At 34.2% G+C, this 22,376-nt stretch overlaps 1 protein-coding gene across 3 annotated transcripts in view; it reads left to right on the top strand.

Moving 5' to 3' along the window:
• Positions 1–19,866, top strand: part of LOC143246361 (cell adhesion molecule Dscam2-like) — an 85,910-nt gene extending 66,044 nt beyond the window's left edge. Inside the window, exons 12-19 of one of the 3 annotated variants that reach the window (XM_076492939.1) lie at positions 1,939–2,176; positions 3,603–3,701; positions 5,908–6,099; positions 7,955–8,248; positions 8,656–8,826; positions 12,717–12,887; positions 13,157–13,305; positions 18,820–19,866. In XM_076492939.1, the coding sequence (XP_076349054.1) occupies positions 1,939–2,176; positions 3,603–3,701; positions 5,908–6,099; positions 7,955–8,248; positions 8,656–8,826; positions 12,717–12,887; positions 13,157–13,305; positions 18,820–18,846 (1,341 nt within the window). In that variant the 3' untranslated portion in view covers positions 18,847–19,866. Of the gene's footprint in view, positions 1–1,938; positions 2,177–3,602; positions 3,702–5,907; positions 6,100–7,954; positions 8,249–8,655; positions 8,827–12,716; positions 12,896–13,156; positions 13,306–18,819 lie in introns of all 3 variants that reach the window. The other 2 variants (XM_076492938.1, XM_076492940.1) reach the window with 2 other exon arrangements.
• The last annotated feature ends 2,510 nt before the right edge of the window (positions 19,867–22,376 follow it).

The raw sequence follows: 22,376 nt of genomic DNA, 5'->3' as shown, positions 1-22,376 counted from the left end.
GTCCCCCACTAGTACAGCGGTATGTCTCCGAATTTACAACGCTACAATCAGAGGTTCAATTCCCCTCGGTGGGCTCGGCAGATAACCCGGTGTGACTTAAGAAAACACATACACATATCTACATTTGTTTCACGCCAACAGACGTTTCTTACTGAATGTATTAGAGACGAGATTTTGCAATGATAACACCTTCCTTTACTTTAGTTGGTGTATGATAAGGTGGCATATATTTTATATTTTTTAATTCTTAGATGTTTGTTGCGCCCGGCATGGTCAGGCGGGCTAAGGCGTTCGACTCATAATCTGAGGGTCGCGGATTCAAATCCCCGTCGCACCAAACGTGCTTGCCCTTTCAGCCATAACGGCGTTATAATGTTACGGTCAATCCCACTATTCGTTGGTAAAAAGTAGCCCAACAATTGGCGGTGAGTGGTGATGGCCAGCTGCCTTCGTTGGTAAAAAGTAGCCCAAGAGTTGGCAGTGGATGGTGATGACTAGCTACCTTCCCTCTAGTGTCAGACTACTAAATCAGGGACGGTTAGCACAGATAGCCCTCGTGTAGCTTTGTGTGGAATTCAAAACACAAATAAACATATGTTAGTTACTTGTTTTAAAAATCATATTGGCATCACTGTAAATACACAGCATGTTTTTTATTGTTGTATCATCAATTAATAGTTATTTTACAATATATAAATATATATATATAGAAAAATTGGTTTAATAAAAAAAAATGTTTTACATATTAGCCTCATAATTTAATGAACAAGTTACAAACATTTCCGTACAGTATAGGCCCAGCATGGCCTAGCGCGTAAGGCGTGCGACTCGTAATCCGAGGGTCGCGGGTTCGCGCCCGCGTCGCGCTAAACATGCTCGCCCTCCCAGCCGTGGGGGTGTATAATGTGACGGTCAATCCCACTATTCGTTGGTAAAGAGTAGCCCAAGAGTTGGCGGTGGGTGGTGATGACTAGCTGCCTTCCCTCTAGTCTTACACTGCTAAATTAGGGACGGCTAGCACAGATAGCCCTCGAGTAGCTTTGTGCGAAATTTCCAAACAAACAAAAAACCGTACAGTATAAGTTCTCTAGCCAAAGAATGGTTACGTTGCGAATATGCGTCGCGACTTGATTTTTTTCTTGTTGATTAAGGAAATGAATACAGACTAACTTGGATGATCAAAAATAATTGCTAATGAACACTAAAATTACGAGCACTTAGTTAAAAGAACACAACACATTCGAAGTCATTTTGACGATCTATCGATGAAAAAGGAACATTTCTGTAATAATTGTGATGTTTAATTGGCATAAGTTATGAACATTATACACTACTTAATATTACAATAATATGAGTACGGTGTTGAGTTTTCTTGTTATCCATAGCGTACTGAATATCATTTTTTGTGGTAACAAACATTTCACTCTACTATAAAAGGAAACTGTATCTCAAGACGGCCGATATGGATACTAAAACTTTTATTAAAATAAAGTAGCGAACAACGTGTAGACCTTAGGTCATCTTCAGGTTAACAAATTTAAAAGAACATAATATATTATAAGTTATTTTGACGATCGATCGATGAAAAGGATAATTTTTGAGATATAGTTTTACTTCAAATAGGTTTCACGTTATCACAAATAAAAGAAAACTATCTTTTCTCTGTCATCTTCATGTTTTAACGAGTTACAAAAAGTACTGTGATAAGCAATATACTTCAACATAACACTTCTACTGGCTTGTTCTACTCTTGTTTCTATAATTTCTGGGTACATAACAAACTCATAGCTGAGATATATATATTATGTTGAGATTTATTTTGATGCTAGATATCCTAAGCTTTCCTAACTGTCCAAAGATATTAACACGGATCAGTGTTTGTAATTAGTGTTTACTAATACTATATATCTTCCTTCATTTTCTTTTAATACCCTCTAGCCTCCCCAAGAAGATTACTGGAACGGGAAGATTATCGGCTATTACATTGGCTACAAACCCGCTGGTGAAACACTACACATGTACAAAACAGTCCACGTGAAAGACGTGATATCACGAGAACAGTACCACCTGACTAATCTTAAGAGATCAACAACCTACCACATCACAATCCACGCTTTCAACAGCAAGGGACCTGGTCCTAGATCTGACGAAGTGCAAGTAAAAACATTGGATGATGGTAATATTGCAGAGAATTATTCATGTAACGACAAACTCATTGTACACTTCGGTTTGGTTTGTCTTCTAAAATGAAATTGGTTCAATATACGTTTGAAATTGTTTTATCTGATAAAGCATCGTTAAACAGCGTTACAATTTGCTATTGATCACCTAAAACACATAATAGTAATTAACTTTATTTAAAATGTTCACTATTGATTATATCAGAGAGAGTGAAGCATGCAGACTTTTAACATATTTATGGTGAGGTTATGTTTACTGTCGGCGAACAGAAGTGAAAACACTAATTACTTTATCAGCAAATTACCAGAATACTGATTCTCAACACGTAACTAGTCTCCTTCAATTGGCGATAAAATACCTTTATAAATAGTTAACCGGAGTAACATTTATTTTCCTATCGAATAATTCAAGATGTTTACAGTAAATTTGTTGATATTCATGCTAAGTAAACACCACTATGTTCATCAGCTTTACACAACTAGAGAAATATATATGCAAAAACGGCTCATTTGGGTTGAGAAAATATTTTGCATAGAAGAGCGAACAACATTTCGACCTTCTTCGGTCATCGTCAGGTTCACAAAGAAAGAGGTAACTGACCGGAAGCTGACCACATGTTTGAAAGGGGTTGTGCAACTGAGTGTCGGAACGTAGAGGGCGGTGTTAGATGTTTGAATATATAATTTTATTTATTTTATTGTATTAATATAGTTATCGGATGTATGCAAGCTTAGTCTTTCTCAATTGACAATAAATGTGATTAAAATGGAGGGTTTCAACCTTTTATTATCACAAGATTAGCTGGAGTACTCGTCCCCTAGACGGAAATTATGTAAATTCATGATTAAAAACATAAGATATAAAAAGTTGTTTCCCTTATATGTAATTATAAAAATAAAAAAACAAACCAAAAATCTTCATAAAAACTGTTAGACACAAAATGTGAAGCCCCAAGTTCATGTTTAGTGAAGATCTGTCAACAGGAGACGAAGCAGTTGTAAAAAAAAAAAACACATAAAATGACCATAAAAACCGAAAAACTAAACATTTATTTGTATCTTCCCGTCGACCCAATGAACCTCCATACCAAATTTGATGAGAATCCATTAACACCCTTTGGAAGTAGTTAGTTACATGAACACACAACAGAGAGTACTACTATATTTATGTAAATATACGTATAAGCCTGTTTTTACTTTATACATTACGCATTAGTCCCACAATGGGACAGTAGTAAATCTAAGGATTTACAACGCTAAAATCAGCGGCTCGATTCCCCTCGGTAGACACAGCGGAAAGCCTAATGGTGCTTTGCTATAAGAAATATACACGCACACATTATGCATTAAATCATCAACGCGTATATTTTTAACTTATTCTGACCAATGCTTAATATTTCTTTCCTTCATATACAATTGTAGTTCCTCCCAGTGCTCCTGATCTGAAAATGTTATCCAAATCAACATCTTCGATTACTTTAAAATGGTATCAAAGAGCAACATTTGGTGCAAGTGTAGTAGGTAAGGCATTACAGTATGTGTTGTGTTTGCTTAGCTTATTCTTTAGCCTTTCATCTAATAATCAACATTTGGTAGAGGTGTAGTAGGTAAGGCGTTGCAGTACGTGCTATGTTTTGTCAGTTTACCATTTACCCTTTAATCTAATAATCAACATTTGCAAATTTAGTAGGTAAAATGTTACAGTACGTGTTGTATTTTGTTAGTTTTCTCTTTACCCTTTATTAATCTAATAATCAGAAGTAGCAGCAACTTCGGAACCAATGTTAGATAATAATAAAAAAAAAAAAATTTTTTTGCTTTAAAGATACCACTTAATTAACAGGTATTTATATTTTCGCAAATATAAAGACAAGTACGGAAGTTCTATACTTATAGGATATTTTTAAGTTACTTATACCAAATCCGTAACAAATTTATTTTAGAATATATTTTTTAACTGGAATAAAATTTTGAAAATGTTCTTATTGTATTAAATCGACCACCTTGGTACGTTTTACAAAATCATATTCTCTACCCATTTTTAATATATTCCAGTAGTGTGACCAGCTGTTTGTAGGAAACTGTATTTTCAATTACTTTGTAACGAAGTTTGTCTGAGAGAATGGCTTCTATCGTAAGAGTGATGGACTTGTGTCACGATTCATTCTCTCTCTCTTGATTCTTCTAACAGAGAACAACTTTTACTCGTCACTCATGAAACGTGTTTATTCTTAGGTCGTGATTTTCATCGAGTTATCTAAGCCGCTTAGTAAGTTAAAGTTCTGTGGATGAAAAATAGGCCCAAAGTGTAGAAGTTCTATTTGTAATCTGTGAAGCTTATTCTGTAAATTCCTTGCCAGGCAATCCCTTCGGTTTACCATTTATGTTATAAAAAAACTGAAGTTGCCAGACAGCTGTAATCAACTGTAGTTCACCGTACAACTAAAACAGCCATTACAAAAAGAATAAAAAGAAGAAAACTTGGTTAACTCCAAGTAACACTTTTTTACCCAATAGAACTACAGTAAAACAAGTCGAAACAGAAAAAGATCCGTGTACCAAAAAATTACCCTGTAAGAACTCTCAAGATGTTTGTCTAGTATACCAACTAAATTTTGATCAAACAGAGAAATAGAAAGTGGATTTTCTTTAATATCGATACGACACAAACACAAACTACTACAAAACAAAACTTCATCCAATGTTCTTGCAAAATATTATTAACTTTTTTTTTTTTTTCCAAATATACCTTAAAGTTTACTCCAACTTTTATCGTATTAATTAAATAAACTTAATATTCTTCTTCGATTGATTTATCTTACATTCATAAATAGTAAATACTTTTCAACCAGCAATCAAAGTTTGGAGAATAAACAGGAAGAAATAATACTGTAAAACTGTAGAAATGTAAATTGATTTCCATAAGAGCTTTAAGAATGATTTTTGTAAAAATTGATTTTGTATAGTAGAGCTAAATAAAAATTTAAAACGTAAGAGAAAATATATCTAATGTATTTTAGAATACTATAGTTTCTGAAACATAGCTATAACAAGATATTTTGTTCATGAAAATGATCCGAAAGTTTCTCGTGCCATAAGTTTGTCAAGAGCATTTATATCTGTTGGAAAGTTAACACCTGTAAACGGAAAAATACATATATATAACATAAGGTTCTTCCAGTGTCAAAATTATTCAAATATATATATAACATAAGGTTCTTACAGTGTCAAAATTATTCAAACTAATGAACATTTAGATGTAATTCTTCTGCTGCTATGGAGACATATTTGGCGAGTGAAATGAAAAGGCACTCCTGAAATTTGTTCGAACAGATTGTCTGTGTAGATCTCAGTAAGTCATAAACTATTTAATGATGAGGCATTTCGCGTCAGAGCAGAACATACTGGCTATTTGTTATTTGTTAATTTGTGGTATAAAAATGCTCATAAATCAACGTTATATAATACACAATTAAAATTATATTTAAAATCAATCAAGAGTCATAAAAGACACTCTATATTTCAACATAGAATGTCCTTTACAACCGTTTATCGGTTCTTAATTAAAATTATAACAGTGCATTATGCAATGTTGATCGTTTGGGTATTGTAATATTTACACAAGTTTCTTGAATTTTAAACAATTATTTGTTTTGATCTCAGTTTATTGTGACGAATATGAGTATACTTTTATTATAGTAAATATAATATATCTTTTGTTCTTTAGACTATAAACTTCATTACTGGGAAGAGAATGATCAAATGGGGTGGACAGTAATTCCCATAGCAACCAACCTAAACCAGTATACAGTGCAGAACCTGAAATGTGGAAGAACTTATCAGTTTTTTATGACGTCACACAATAGTGTTGGTAGGAGCGAACCAAGTAATAAACTTATAATCAGAACTACAGGAGCAGGTAAATTATTATTTTCTTACGTAATTATAATGTACGTTTAGCTATATTTTAAAGTATACAAAAAGTTAGAGTTTAGTAAAAACAATACGATTATGTCTTACGATTGTTTGTTTTTGAATTTCGCGAAAGCTACACGAGGGCTATCTGCGCTAGCCGTCCCTACTTTTCCAGTGTAAGACTAGAAGGGAGGCAGCTAGTCATCACCACCCACCGCCAACTCTTGGGCTACTCTTTTACCAATGAATAGTGGGATGGCAATCACATTATAACGCCCCCACGGTTGAATGGGAGAGCATATTTGGTGTAACGTGGATTCGAACCCGCAACCCTCTTGTTACGAGTCGAGTTCCTTAATTACCTGACCATGCCAGGCCATGTCCTACGAAAAGTTGTTTTCTTACGATACATACTAATAAAAAAAATATATTTATTTCAGCAACATTTGAGGTACGACTTTACTGTTGTTTGTTTGCATTTTAACGTATACTTGATCTATCACATATAGAACAAACTGTTAAAATACACTTTATTAATGTTAACTGATTTCAATGCAAACGAATTTAGTATTAAAAGTTATAATTTTTGGGGTCGCAAGTAGATTTTGTTAAATGAAGTACTATTTTTTAAAATCCCATACACATATCACAGTTGTGTCAATTTTACTAGTTAAACTGTAAAAGCAACATCTCAGCATCTTCTTATCTGAGACAGTAGTTTAAAACAGTTTTTCAAACAATGAGACCAAACATAAACACTGTCAAAAACACACAAAAAAGAAAAAAACTAGGGTACAGGTTCCAGTGTGATAAGGGTTCAAGACGTATCTGTAAAACAGAAATCATATATCGATATGAATAAACCATCTATCAGAGTTAATCTCTATTAGCAAGAAAATAAATATTAAGACCAGGTATGGATGCTTAAGTCCACAAAGTTCCACATTTAAAACAACTACAGTATTCACTTTCTGCAGGCTGTTTTAGGAAAATAGTCGGAACTCATCTCCTGAAAAGAACAGTCCAGCTTAATAACGATCACGTGATTATATGAGCAGTGAAATAATTTCAAACTAAACATTACTAGTACTATATCAATGAATAATGGAATTTTTTTCCAAAATTCTGAAAAAAAAAGTTTTTTTTTTTGTATGTAATTAAGCACAAAGCAACACATTGTGCTATCCGTTTCTAACGTCGTAAAGGGCTATCTTGTGCTTAGCTCACCACGGGCATCGAAACCCGGTTTCTAGCGTTATGACCCTCAAACATACCACTGTGCCAATGAGGAGCAAGAAAAAAGAATCGTTCAGAAATAGTGACGTTTACAGAAGTTTATGTTGTGGGAAGGAATTTGTTTGTTTGTTTTTAATTTCGCGCAAAGCTATGCTAGAACTATCTGCGCTAGCCGTCTCTAATTTAGCAGTGTAAGACTAGAAAAGAGGCAACTCGTCATCACCACCCACCGCCAACTCTTGGGCTACTCTTTTACCAACGAATAGTGGGATTGGTCGTTACTTTATAACATCCCCACGGCTGAAAGGGCGAGCAAGTTTGGTGTGACGGGGACTCGAACCTGCGACTCTCAGACTATGAGACAAGTGCCCTAACCACCGAGCCATGTCGGGCCTTAGGGGAGAGAGACAAGAGTTAATATGGGTGGGCAGGAAAAATGATTTTTTTTCACATCATTCACAGTCACAGCGTAGAGAGAAGTAATTTTAAAATCTTAAAATTTTAAATCCTAATAGTGTTGCTTGGTATTGGGGCGTGGCCTTGCTTGACATCCTTCTGTTCAGGATATATAAATATCATAAATTAATCCCACTTTTCCTGTAAATTAGTCTTTTTTCCTTTAGCTCCAGTATCACCAGCTCGTGATGATTTTATTAGCGCCAACGCAACCGAAGCTATTTTGAACTTCTCTAAATGGCAAGATGGTGGCTGTTTTATCACATCTTATACAGTCAAACTGAGACAAAAGTTTCACAGTCATTGGAAGACTCTGGTGGACAACCTTCCTTTTAACAAATTACCTTTTCAAGTCACGGCTTTGTCCTCAGCTACTTGGTATGAAGTTTTAGTTGTTGTACAAAGTTCTGCAGGTGCTACCGAAGCTATGTACGATTTCAGAACACAAAATAAAACACGAGGTAATACAATTATAAATTATATTGTTTTATTACTATCTTTAAAATTAATAAGGACCCAGACGTTGCAGTTTTTAATAGCGTATTCACAAAGTACTAATTTCCTTTTTTTACCAAATAGCAATCGCAATACTGTAATTGTAATTTAATGGGAAAAAAACACTGCTATCAAATAACACAAATACAAAGCTTACAAGATCGTTTGTTTGAATTCTTTCTGTATTACTTTTAATTAAAAAAATAAACTTAATAAAAGAAACTACTATGATTATTTCTGTTTAAATTATTGTTTGTAACACAAGGAAAATTAATATATAATCAATATTAAAATAATTAAATAAAGAGTAAAACTTTAGTGCTATTTAATTTGTGTTTTTTTTTTAATTTCTATTTATTTTAATTTATTTAAGAAATGGCGTCACAGGAAACTGTTCACATACCAAAGCCTCGTGCCAAATCTTTCATTATTGATTTGGAAGTGCTCGTACCTATCACTGTGTCCAGCTTTGTTGTGGTGGTGGTAATCATCGTTGGCTGTGTACTGTGTATCCGAGAAGCTCGATCCCATCGTCGCATAAATGGTGAGACACGTAAATACAATAATTTTTCTTTCTGTCCACAGATTATCTTTTTAAATATTCACTAGAAACAAACGTCTAATTAAAAGGCCATGGTGAATTATTTAAGAATCATGTGGCACTTTTGTTTTGTCGAGTGCTTTCGACATTTCTGATACCTACAACAATAGTTTGTTTGGCGTTTCATGACACAAAGTTACTAGGCTAGGGGCACAATCTACGGCTCGGTATGACCAGGTGGGTTAAGGCGTTCGATTCGTAATCTGAAGGTCGCGGGTTCGAATCCCGGCCGCACCAAACATGCTTGCCCTTTCAGTCGTGCGAGCGTTATAATGTGACGGTCAATCTCACTATTCGTTGGTAAAAGAATAGTCCAAGAGTTGGCGGTGAGTAGTGATGACTAACTGCCTTCCCTCTAGTCTTACACTGCTAAATTAGGGACGGCTGGCACAGATAGCCCTCGAGTAGCTTTGTGCGAAATTAAAAACAAACAAACTGCATCATCTACAACGAAATGTCACGTTTTTCAAACACAAATTACAAAAGTACACCTAGTATATATTTTGTAATGTGAGTCCAAGACAATTAAAACTGTTTTGACAACGTCTATTGTGATTGAATTATGTAATCATTTAATTTAACAGTGTTGTAACCTTGTTCTTCGGTTACTTGTTTATTTTAAATTATCTTGTGAAAATAATTCAAAGACCAGTTCATGTAACAATAACAAATTAGTTTGTTTCATTTTTATTGTTTTTACATGCTCAGACACTGCAGTAATATGTATGTCACATTTACGACTAAATTGTACTACATTAAAGTACGAATAAACTTGTTTGCACATTTCACAGTTGATCGATCAAGTAACTGAAAACAAACACAAGTTGAAATGAAAACGACTGATTCACTCTGTTGATTAGAAACAAGTATATCTTTTATCTCAATGCCTCTCTGAACCTCGTATTTATAATTTACTTCTCAAATTTTCAAAAAAAAAATCTGATGTCAACATTTTTAGAACTTTTTTTTAAGCCTACATTTTTGGGCCCGGCATGACCAGGTGGTTAAGGCATTCGACTCGTAATCTGAGCGTCGCGGGTTCGAATCCCCATAATACCACACATGTTCTCCCTTTCATCTGTGGCGGTATTATAATGTAACAGTCAATCCCACTATTCGTTGATAAAAGAGTAGAGCAAGAGTTGGCGGTGTGTGGTGATGACTAGTTGCCTTTCCTCTAGTCTTACACTGCTAAATTAGGGACGGCCCTTGCATGTAGCCCTTGAATAGCTTTGCGCGAAATTCAAACCAAACCTACATTTTTAAACTTTTTATCTTGAAGACATGCGCTCTCTACTAACATCTAAATTTTAAAAAAAATGAAAACAATGCTTATAATTATAGGTTGAAATAATAAATATCATGAAATTATAAAAACTTTCTAATACACATGACAATTTTGTGATGTTTACTTTTCCTTGCACAAACAAAAAGCCTAGAATTATTTTACGTATGCATTGTCATCTATTGTACACTTTAACTAAGTTTAAAGAAATGTGAACTTGACGAGAAGTAATTGTTTCAAAATTTTTGAGGGCATGCTACGTTTTGAAACGTGAATTACATTAAATTTAAAATGAAATTCATTTCTGCTTGGTTTTGCGATATATATTGTAACATATTTAGCGTTATACATTTATTTCAATATCTACGTGTGTTTCAGTTTGATGCTTGTGACGTGTATTGTTAGATGCGTATTGCGCAAGTTCCTCCTGTTCTTTAAATTTGTAAAATATTTTTGAGAGTATGCATCAACAATATTTGTTTAACGAAAACGATAGCGCGTTTTCAAACATTGTTGAACATTCGAAAATCTCGTCCAACGCACCAAGAGACAGGTTATTTGCCAACCTTGGAATCCATAATTGTGATTAACGCTTATTAATCGGAAAACTACAGAATTTGACCAGGAACGTTTATAGATTTTGAATATTACAAACCGTTAAACCTCAGAGAGTTAACTTCAAACGTTAGTATTTCTACGAAGACATTAGATATTGTAATCGATAAAAACTTACGGATGCTTCAAGCTAGCTAGCGTCAAGAGATGTGTACAAGTATATCAACAAATAATTAATTTGCTCTTCGCGAATGTCGATAAATGATAGACGAGACAGAAGACTTGGTTTAGTTTGTAAGTCTCTTGTATTTAAACCATCATTTGTCATAACTATTTGCAATAACCGTTATTATAAATTGTATTGTTGTTTGTATAATAAAATATATTTACGTTAAGAAAGAAAATTGTGTGTATCGATACTGTTAGCAAATATCATCAATTTGATACGTATCGACATTTAATTAGCTTCTAATTTCAAATATTAATACATAATATAAGTGACATAATAAATTGGAGACTTGTCCGAGATTAACTATAATAAGTAACATAATAATATTCAGAAGAACTTCTCTTGAGGTTAAACAGTAAATTATTGTACTAATTAACAATTTAATAAATCATTGTTATTAGTACTATAGATGTGTATGCAGCCAGTGAAAGTAACTTGTTAAGTATTTATGTTTTAGCAATATTTGTTTACAGAATTTTGTGCAAAGCTACACGAGCTATTCAGCGCGAGCCGTCCCTCACTTTGAAATAAAAGGCTAGAGGGAAGGCAGTTGATCAATACCACTCATCGCCAACTCTTGAGCTACTCTATTGCTAATGGATACTGGGACTGAGTCACATTCGCCACCATAGCTGAAAGGGCATATTCAATAACGGAATTCAATCCCACGATCTGCAGATTGCGAGTCGAGTGCTCTAACCGCCGAGAGTTGTTTTTACAATGTAAAACAAACTTCGAAATAACATCGCATGTATTGATAAGGCCTTGCTCATAATAAAAGATTGGAAGTCCTTGTATAATTGCAACACGTTATCAACTTGAAAAAGTTTTATCATCTTATTACTTCTAAAGTAGAAGTTCAAATAAATCGACACATATATTTTCTATAAATGAAAATCAGGACTCTTGGGTCGGATTGTCAGGCACAGATCATATATCCTTCGTAACATTTTAATCTCAGTATCCATTAATATGCATGGACATTTAATGTGCAGACGTTTTACAGATAGGCCAGGCCCGTCGACTGTACTGTACCAACTGTGGGCCACTGTACAAACCTTACCATCTATTCACAGGTGATAGTTAACTTGGCAAAGCTGTTATTACAAATACGATTCCTGACAATTTTCCTCAGCCATTACAAGTAAATTTTCGTCACTTTCAACTCTTTAGATGTTGTACTGTCTCATAGATAGGAAATTTTACAGGATTAGTCTATATGAAGGCATGTGGAATAGTTAGAAAAATAATACAAATCTGAAGTATGTGGGACCTTGAAACATTTTTAAACTATGATACTAATGTAGCTATTCATCCACACTGACTGAGACGCCGTTAATCCAAAAGTAAAATATTTAATGTGTAACAGATATTTCTTTTTTTGAGCAGTTCAAAATAGATACTCATTTACTGTCGATAAATTCAGAAATAATATAAAAACATTTCAGTAACAAACATTTTAACATACTTTTTTTTCTACCTCATTGTCCGTTTATTTAAGTCATTCTAATTTAAACACCTTAAAATTGTGTTTGTTACATAAGGCGATAAGTCCCTTGACACAAGAATTAGCTTTTCCCGAGTACCCTTGTAATTCAATTCACGAAAAACATATATTTTTATTTATTTATTAGCTGGAGACAGATGCTGATAAAGTAAATACAAATTGATGTCTTATGACTTGTTTTGAGGTTGAAATTGAATGCGACTAAAAGTTGTATTTTAAAACTTTATGTAATACGTAAAAATTACGTTTTTTAACAGAAAATCAGGTATATGGAAAGACGTCTCAGGATGTAATACAAATGAAGGAAATTGGCAATACACCCCCTTTAGACTATGTATCAAGTGAAGATGGTACTCAGCGTTCATCGCCCTATTCTCAATCAACCAACCACTGCCCTCCCAGAGAGCCAATGTTCGATTCTCGGCCAGGTAGAGATGTGAGCTCACTTTCACTTTTTCTTAATCCAGTGAAAATTTATGGACTTTATTTAATTTCTCACAGTATATAATAGGGGAGAACTGAGCTTTCTATTACTATTTAACACCCACAATGTCTGTAAAGGTTTAGATTAATCAGGAAACTTGCTGCTCTCAGATACTATTAACGTGAAATATATTACACGAATATCTTATATCTCGAACTTACTAGTAAAACGTTTTGTTAAAAATGAATCATAACTTTATATTTCCCATTTTAGAGGAAGAACTTCATCCGTACGCCACTCCCTACGATACTTTACCAGTCGCGCCCTGTAGTGACAACCAACACCAGCCAGGAACCTCTGGCATCCGCACTCTTACAAGGAGAGGGAGGGACAAGCGCACCCATAATGTCTACAGCAGGCAGGTAAATTTAAAATCACTTGATGTTGTCTGGCTTTCAATACAAATAAAACTCATTTCATAAACAAGCCTTTAAAGACAATATTGTACGTCGTTTTTTTAATATCAGAAAAGCGCCAATTTGTTTATAACAAACTGTTATTAATTATGTAAACAAAAACACGTTATTTCATAATTTTTCAGCAGATCAAAATGTACTTTATAATACATAAGATATCTTTATGTGTTGTTTTTATCTCTTTAACCTTTTTCTTTCAGTTCATATTGTCATACGTAAATTCTTAGGTTTGACGTATTAATAAAGACTTAAAAAATGAATCCACAACGACAGTACTAGTAAGAACAACTTCAACACAACTTAACCATACCATACCGAAAACAACTGAAACAAAAGATAAAGCAAGAAAATACGACTGCATCTAAGTTCAAGAAATAAATGGTCTCGATAACTAGAAGTGGTTGGTATATTATTGGCTTTCAAATTATCTTAATAGGAGCCAACCATTAAAAAAAAATAGTTCAGAAAATCCTGCAAAATAACATAAGAAGAAAACGAAACTACGACATGACACATTTTAGCTGCAAGAACTAGATAATTAAACAAACTATTGGACTTAACACCTCTAACCAACCAGCCAAGTAATAAAATCCAAGTAGATCATGTAAAGCCAACCTAAATATGGTAAATACGATTATAATAGAAAACATTCATTGGTTAATTTATTTGGGATGAGAATAAAAATAAAATACGGCTTGCACTAGTGACTACAATAGTTAGAAATTGGTTAACATACACATTTTGAAATCTTGTACAAAAAGCTAACCTACTAAATATAAGATAAATGTCTAACAAACAAGAGTTAAATTCAAATGCACTCTAAATTCATAGATAAAATTTTCGTCTTTTTCTCTTTAAAGAAAAGTGAAATGGTCTTTCTCGAACAATCAGAAAGGCAGATCGATAATCGGTGAAAGTCTATCTCATGGATTATGTGTGTGTGTTTTATTTTATAGTAAAGCCACATCGGACTATTTGCTGAGTCCACATGGATTATGTATAGGAAAATATTATACAGGTTATAAGTTCTGAAATAAACAGCTTCAAAGATACACTTAGCTAGCGTAGAATATAGTTATAACATATATCTGTTATATTTGTTACATCAGCCTTGTGACCTGGAAATCAAGAGCAGCATGGGTCACCAATTCTCCTTCATGAGGAGACAAAGCGTATCCTGGATGATTAGCAGCATAAAAAATTATTACCTGTACCGAGATCCGAACCGTGATATCGTTAAAAAGCTCCACACTTTCAGACGTGGAAATGTTTTTTTTTTTTAGAGATAATTTATCCTGTAATTCGGTTTAAAAAATCGGGCAGAGCCTTTATGGCAGCTGATGTTGCTGACTGGGTACTGTCCCTCTGATCAGTAATTAAAATTATGGACAGCTACTTCGGAATGCTAACGGTCCTTGATCTGACTGTTTAGCCCATGTGTTGTGAAAGATATCGTTCAGATTGAAAATTATAATTCCTGCAGGGTGGAACAAAAACGTTAAACATAAATTAGGTTAATAAAAAAAAAACAACGATAATTATAGAAATCATAGAACAATGTCAATAATATGTTCAATAAACTTTAGAAAGTCAACATTTTCTCTAGTCATGAATTAACCTTCCTAGTTTGTATTGCAGTTGTGATCTTGGGATTTGTTTAATTTAAAATTTTATAATATTATGACATCAGTGTACCTGCTTAAATTGTCGTTATTGGTACCAGAACTAAATGTTAAAGGTCTAAACTCTGCTTATTCTATCTACCTTAGTAGACCCTATAGCTTCCACTGATCTTGGAGCATACTGTCAAAATCCATCATTTTATCTCTGTCTTGCTGACTGATGAATCTATACTTCGAATCAGGCGCAAGAAGTTATAAAGAACTCAGATAACAAAGGAAGGCATGAACAAATAAAATAAATCTTTATTCACAGAAATCTAATGTGTTTCATCTACTAACCAGCTTCAAACTGACTGCTGAAGGAAAAAAGAATGTTACCTAAACGTGCCTACACCAAAAAGGAAGGAATGAAATATAATGTAATGCCTCAATTTCAAGTCATATCAAGGCTCTAGTGTGGAATACCATGATTCTTGGATCATCTACGTCAACGAACATTCCAAATACACATATCCTCTTCTTGTAATGAATGAAACCCTACTCTAGGGAGTCTGATACAGTAACGGAGATATGATTTCATGACTGCTGTCAAAGAGTGTTTATTGTGTACTAAACAAAAGGTCTTCTGGTGCCTCAACGATAAATCAGTGGGCTTATATCGCTAAACATCGGGTTTTGATACCTTCGATGGGTAATGCACAGATAGTCCATTTTACAGCTTTGTGCTTTGTAACAAACTAACTAATCTAAAGTATTAGCACATGTTTGCGATCTTTTTAAAGCCGATTTACACGAACGTCATAAAACAGAATAGTTAAACGAAAATTCACAAAAATTACCTTAGTATACCTTATCACAGCTATATTTTGTACTAGTTATAAGAGAGTGAAAATGACAGTTATTTCATCTATAACGCTTTAAAACGTATGTTTCAAGTTAACTGGCATGGTTATCAACAATATAGTGTACTAATTATTATGTATTTCCAAAGGTGTCGCATGCAATGCATTGAATGAGTTTTTTTTATTGTGACAACAAACATATGAAAGCCCATTTCCAGGTGTACTTTTGATGATTCAAGTTGATATAGTTTAATACTTTTACTTTTAAATAATAGTATTGATTTAAGACTGACAAAAAGAATCAATATTTATTCCAAATTATTTTCAAAATTTGTTTCCAAATTTCGATACAAATATATGTAACATACTTGTAACCCACATGAGCATAGCAATCCTTTGTTTAGCTCTCAACACTTCTGAGCCCGGCATGACCAAGCGTGTTAAGGCGTGCGACTCGTAATCTGAGGGTTGCGGGTTCTGTGGGGGCGTTATAATGTGACGATCAATCCAATTATTCGTTGGTAAAAGAGTAGCCCAAGAGTTGGTAGTGGGTGGTGATGACTAGCTGTCTTCCCTCTAGTCTTACACTGCTAAATTAGGGACGGCTAGCACAAATAGCCCTCGAGTAGCTTTGTGCGAAATTCAAAACAAACAAAACTTCTGAAACATTAAAATATAAACTAATTTTTTGTCTTAAATACAAGTAGTTAGGATTATTATAAAGAAAGTATCAGTTCAGGGCGTCATAGCTCAGAAATGGTATGGCATGGAAAGGTGATATTGCACAGGAGTTTTAAGGGATATCATGGGCATACTTGGGCTACAACTCTTATGTTTCATTGTAATTTCTTTCATTTACTTCTTATGTGCTTAAGTGAACTTGCCAATCACGGTACAATCCGTGATGACGAGAAAACCCACTTGTAGAGAAAAGTATATATGTAAAACAGCTGGTATGTGCAGAGAAAGCACTATGTAGAGGAGCGAACAACGTTTCGTCCTTCTTCGATCATCGTCAAGTTCATCTAACATTTAAGCACGACCTCCACATTTCTACACTCAATTATACAACCGCCTTCAAACATGTGGTCAGCTACTTCTTTCTTTGTGAACCTGATGATGACCGAAGAAGGTCGAACCGTTGTTCGCTCCTCTACATGGTGCTTTCTCTACCCATACCAGCTGTTTTTACATATACAATTACGGTACAGTTTATTCAGCTAACAAGAAACAGATAAGTGTGTAGGGAGGAGAACCAGCGAAATATTATTGCACAAAAAAATCTAACACATACTGATGATCTTGTTCTGTGCGCATGCTTTTAACTTTGAGGAGACAGTTTGCACTTATTGACAAACCGCTTACAGATAGACTACTGAACGGATACCTACTGTTTCAGACAAAGGCCAACATAATATATACTGTTGAGATGAGTCGCGCGTAGCAGTAGTTAGTACACGTTAAATGTTTGCAGCAGTGCATATTATATCGCCTTTTGTCTATATTCTATATTTGTCAATTTCAACTATTCATAAGGATCTTTGCCGACAGAGGTGTGGTGTGGTGAGAACGCCGTACAGCCCATATTTTGAACGAGTCCCAGCTTAAAGTGGTTAAGCGCATTCCACCACTTCTTTATTTAGTAGAACTACACCACTGCTTTTCAGTCAACCTTGCGAATGTTTTCTTGCAACCTGTATCGTATTAAAGCACTGAGAAAAACCGATTTGGCCCGACATGTTGATTACGCATTGTAGTTCTTACCAAGTCTGAAAAATGGTGGTCAATGACCTGCAAATACCCTGTGAACTGATGAATCAAACCTCGCTAAATCTCAAAGTGTCAACATGCACATTTGCATTATCTCATTGAAAAACTAATCCATATATAAACATTTTATACGCTTTTCCATGATGCCAAGGTGAAAGTATGGTATTTGTTACTGAGCCATATATATTTGAAGAATCGTCAGTACTGCAAACCCAAACAGTCGGTGGTTCACAGTATCTTGCAATACTCACAAACAATGCAACTCCAATGTTGCGGCAACGAAATGTAAATCATACAATGATTTTCATAAAAGATGGTATACCCTTAGAACAAAATCACTTTCACCGAACCTAACACAACGATTACTGGTTGATAAGTTCCTAAAGTCACGAGGGTACCATGAGGTGCCTCGCACATTTTGAACAAGTACTGTGTTTTATCAAACATTATTTATTATGACACCTCTAGTGACAACTGTGACTTTCACATTCATATGTCGTACCGTTTGTAAGATAGAACACTTCTCTGCGAAACTTTCTTTTAAATCACCCTGTGTGAAGATGACCTCGTGCGGCCTAACATTAGTCACATAGAATATAGTTAAATCTTCGCTTATTATTTTGCCATTGTGTTACGAATTCATGTACTTGATCTGCCCAAAATAAATGAAACAGGGAATTGGCTGAAGTAAAATTATAACTTCGTCCCGGATTTTATGCGCGTCATAAAACTTCTCTTCCCACAGATACTGGATTGTAATTTGAGATTTAACAGCTCGAAACATTACACCATATAAACATTTTCTCCACTGAACTTTATTAACTTATGTCTTAGGTTTGTGTTCCTTATCAAGGATTTCACAAGTTAGATCACCTTGAAGTCGACACAAATGTATGAGCAAAGTTTCAGTGAGAAAAAAAAATCATATAAAGTTCTTACATTTATTGATATTTTTTAACTACGATTTGATAAAATACCCTTTTCCATTTATAAAAATATATTTGCTAACTCACACCGCTAGAAATCGGGTTTCGATACCCATGGTTGACAAAGTACAGATGACCCATGTTGTAGCTTTGTGCTATATTCTAAACAAACATTTTATAAAACATCATTAATATATTTGCATTATATACAAGTCGAAAAAGTAGATAATTCAGTTATTTTATCTGTAATAAAATAATGATAATTCTAATGTGTTAAATGTCACAAATTTTTTCTTTCAGGATGAATCAGCGAGAGCGGCCTTATGAATCGCTCGTGCTGATCACTGATCCAAGCTCTTTCGAAACCAATAGACAATGGGATTTCTAAGCACTTTCAAAAATTCTGTGATTTTATTTCAAAGAATAAGGCTTTTTAATGTTATTACTAAAAGTTACTGTCAATGATTTATACGAGAAACATGGATGTTTCTCAACGAGTCAACTCAAGAAAGATGGAAAAATCATTCCGACCGAGATTTTTAGAAACTATATCAAAGATGGTATAAGCAAAATGCCTATTTCTTAAAATCATAAATCTAGTTTTACTGGACCTTTTTCTTCGTATCTCTTTGAAATATCACACACAAAGATCAATTTCGAAAGGTTAATTAACCATTTAAATGTTAGATAAAAAATCATTTATTTTGTGACGGGACATTTTGACTCGAAAAATTCGACATTTGGTTGTTTTACCAGAGCAGTTGCGTGAAAATGGAACAATCAGTAGAGCATCTTTTAAAAATTTAAACACCATTTTGTCAATTAATTTCGGGATGCATAATAAAAGTAAATTTGAACCCAGTTGTTGTACATAAAGCATAAGCCGTAACAGTATAAAATTATTTTTTATTCCAAGCACTCAACAGTGGATGTAAGGTGCGTCTGTGTATTACAAGTCTATCATTTACGATATAAAAATTTTGACAGCTGGGTAATACATGTCTAATTAAAAACCTAATCGCATGTAACAAGTTATACGTTCTAAAAGATTCATCGTCAAATGAAAATGCCAAGTTCAAATCAAAAATAATTTTCTCTCTATCGTTATATAATTGTTTGTGTTCTGATAACATTTACCTTTAATCAATTACCATAAAAACAATCAATTCTCGTTGTTTTTGCGTTCTGAATTTCTTGCACGATAGAAATATCAGCCAAGATCATTTAAACAACATGAAATAGAAAATTGTTAAGTACAACGTTGAACAAAGTCAATTGCAGTTGAGCAGCTTGAAAATTGTTTAAAACAACTCGCATATAAACAATAATAATTTTTACTAAGTATATCCCTACAAATTGTTTATTGAAGTATAAATTCTATGTTTAAAATAAAGAATCAAATTTTAACATCGTTTTCTTCATAATTTCCGATTTCCCGAACTTTTAGCACCTCTGGAGACCAGGTGTTTAGGGCCCTTAACTCGCAATATGAGGGTTGCGGGTTCGAATCACCGTCAACTATTCTCACCCTTTCATCCTTTTGGGGCTTTATGATGTGTCGGTCAATCTCACTATTCGCTGGTAAAAGAGTATCCCTAGAATAGTATTGACCGTCACATTATAACGCTCCCACGACTGAAAGGGCGAGCACGTTTGGTGCGACGGGGATTCGAACCCGCGACCCTCGGATTACGAGTCGTGTGCCTTGTCCACCTGGCCATGCCGGGCCTTTAATTTTTTCATAGAATTTTCATCAGTAAAAATTCCAGAAACCAACATCAAAAACTTTTAAAAAAAGTACCTTTACAATTGTAAATCTGAATGAGCAAAAACTGAAATATAGAAAAACTCTACTTACGTGTAAGACAGTACAAGCATTCAAAAACTGCTAACTTTTGCAAGCCATAACAACAAGAATTTCAAAATACTCAAATATTTCTTATCACGATTTGCATTTCAATTTATTTCTCACTTTGACATTTCATTACTCTAAAACAATCTTCCTTAGTGGCGTACTTATTATAAAACAGCGTGTGTTTGTGTTTTTTTATAGCAAAGCCACATTGGGCTGTCTGCCGTGTCCACCGATGGCAATCGAACCCCCGATTTTAGCATTGTAAATCCGTAGACTTACCGCTATCCCAAAGGACATGGTAGCTGAGACATTTGTGTAGGAGAACAAACTCATTCAAGAATCTTGAAAAGCCCACTTGTAAACACACAAAATTAGTACTAAAGTTAATGAATTGTGTGTGAATATTAATTATTTCAAAATGATAGAATCAGGGAAAAAACCTATCTAAAACAAAAAACACCACCAAAATCACCCTTATATACCAATAACAATATTGAGTGACAAACAGCAATTACTAACTATATCGTTCACTAATTAGTTCTTGACTCAGTTTGGGAAGCTTGGCAGGGTAATTATTCACTGCTTGAGACTGACATGTTTCAGCTTTAGTTTAAAATAAACCTGAATACAAGTTTCAAAAAATTCATCTGTTTTGGTAAATCAAAATTATCCCTACTTTAAAACGTAAGAAATGCTAAAACAACATTAACTCTTGCTCCAAATGCATGTTGTTTGTTAGACAGAAACTTTATCCATATAAAATAGTTTTATTCTCTTGACATTCATAAATACCTTGGCACATCAAAGTTTTTTTCAAACACAAATACGAGTGCAATAGACAAGCATTAAACACGTAACATCTCGCATACAGAATGAGTAATTGTATAGAAGTCGCAGCCATCTGTGTTGGATATATTATCCTGTACAATAGCTGTGTGTGATTATGGGTATAATGATAATTTATTACAACTGCATATTATAAATCTCCGAATCATTATTCTAATCTGGGACAGATGATTTGTCATTTATACACCAATCAGTGCAATAGCAAGTCTGTGCAGGGAATTTGGGTTGAAACTCGTGTACACTAACGACTCAGCATTCACATGACAAAACTTTTAGCGTGGTCAGATATGCAGGAGATAAATAATGCCATCCTTCTTATACCAACATCATCAACAGTAAGAGTGGTCTGCCAAATTCCGCCATACTGTTGCTTGAAAATTTACTTGGAAACGTTATTTTGCAGAACATCCTTAGTGAGAAGCAACTGTAAATGCATTTATATATTTCCAGAAGGTGGTGTGTCATGCTTCAACGACATTGTTGCCACTTCTCCTCCTGAAAACTACATACAAATATCCTAATGCATTTCGGTTAAGATTCCTGCAGAGGATTTAGATGGGCTTCAAGATGCTGTACAGTTTGACAGAAACCAGCCTTTCACTGAATAAGCTGCTACGTCCTTTACTTTCCACGACCTGCAAATGTGCCGACAGAATTAAACCCACTAAGAGTATTAAATTCTGGGAGAACTTGGTTCACCATAGTTCCTATATTTGCAGTCACGTTAAATATGCTAAAAATGTTCTATGAGCTGTAGTCTTTGGATCAAGAATGATTTTGCTGGAATCTCATACACGAATGAGTGGTAGCAACTAGCCATTGACAATTCCTACGATTTCACGCTCACACATTTCCTTGTTTCGTTGTTCTTCACTCACTTGTACAATCTGCTGAGCACAATGCTAAAATCCAAGGTTCAATTTCCCTCAGAGAACAGATCACAGTCCATTTTATAGCTTTACACACTTAAGAAATATGCACGAGTGTTAATACATTTCTGCACATGAATGATAAAAAAAAACTTTTGTTAATAATTATTCAATATTCTTGAACATACTAATATATCTCTTAAATCAACTCCTCTGGTCACTTGTCAGCAAAATAAATCCACATAGAAGCTATTATTGTGTTAGAATCAACAATTATTTTTAATATT

The sequence above is a fragment of the Tachypleus tridentatus genome, chromosome 3, assembly GCF_004210375.1.
Source record: "Tachypleus tridentatus isolate NWPU-2018 chromosome 3, ASM421037v1, whole genome shotgun sequence".
NCBI classification, from domain to species: domain Eukaryota; kingdom Metazoa; phylum Arthropoda; class Merostomata; order Xiphosura; family Limulidae; genus Tachypleus; species Tachypleus tridentatus.
The sequence above is the reverse complement of the archived record's forward strand: the minus strand, read 5'-3'. Positions and strand labels throughout refer to the sequence as shown.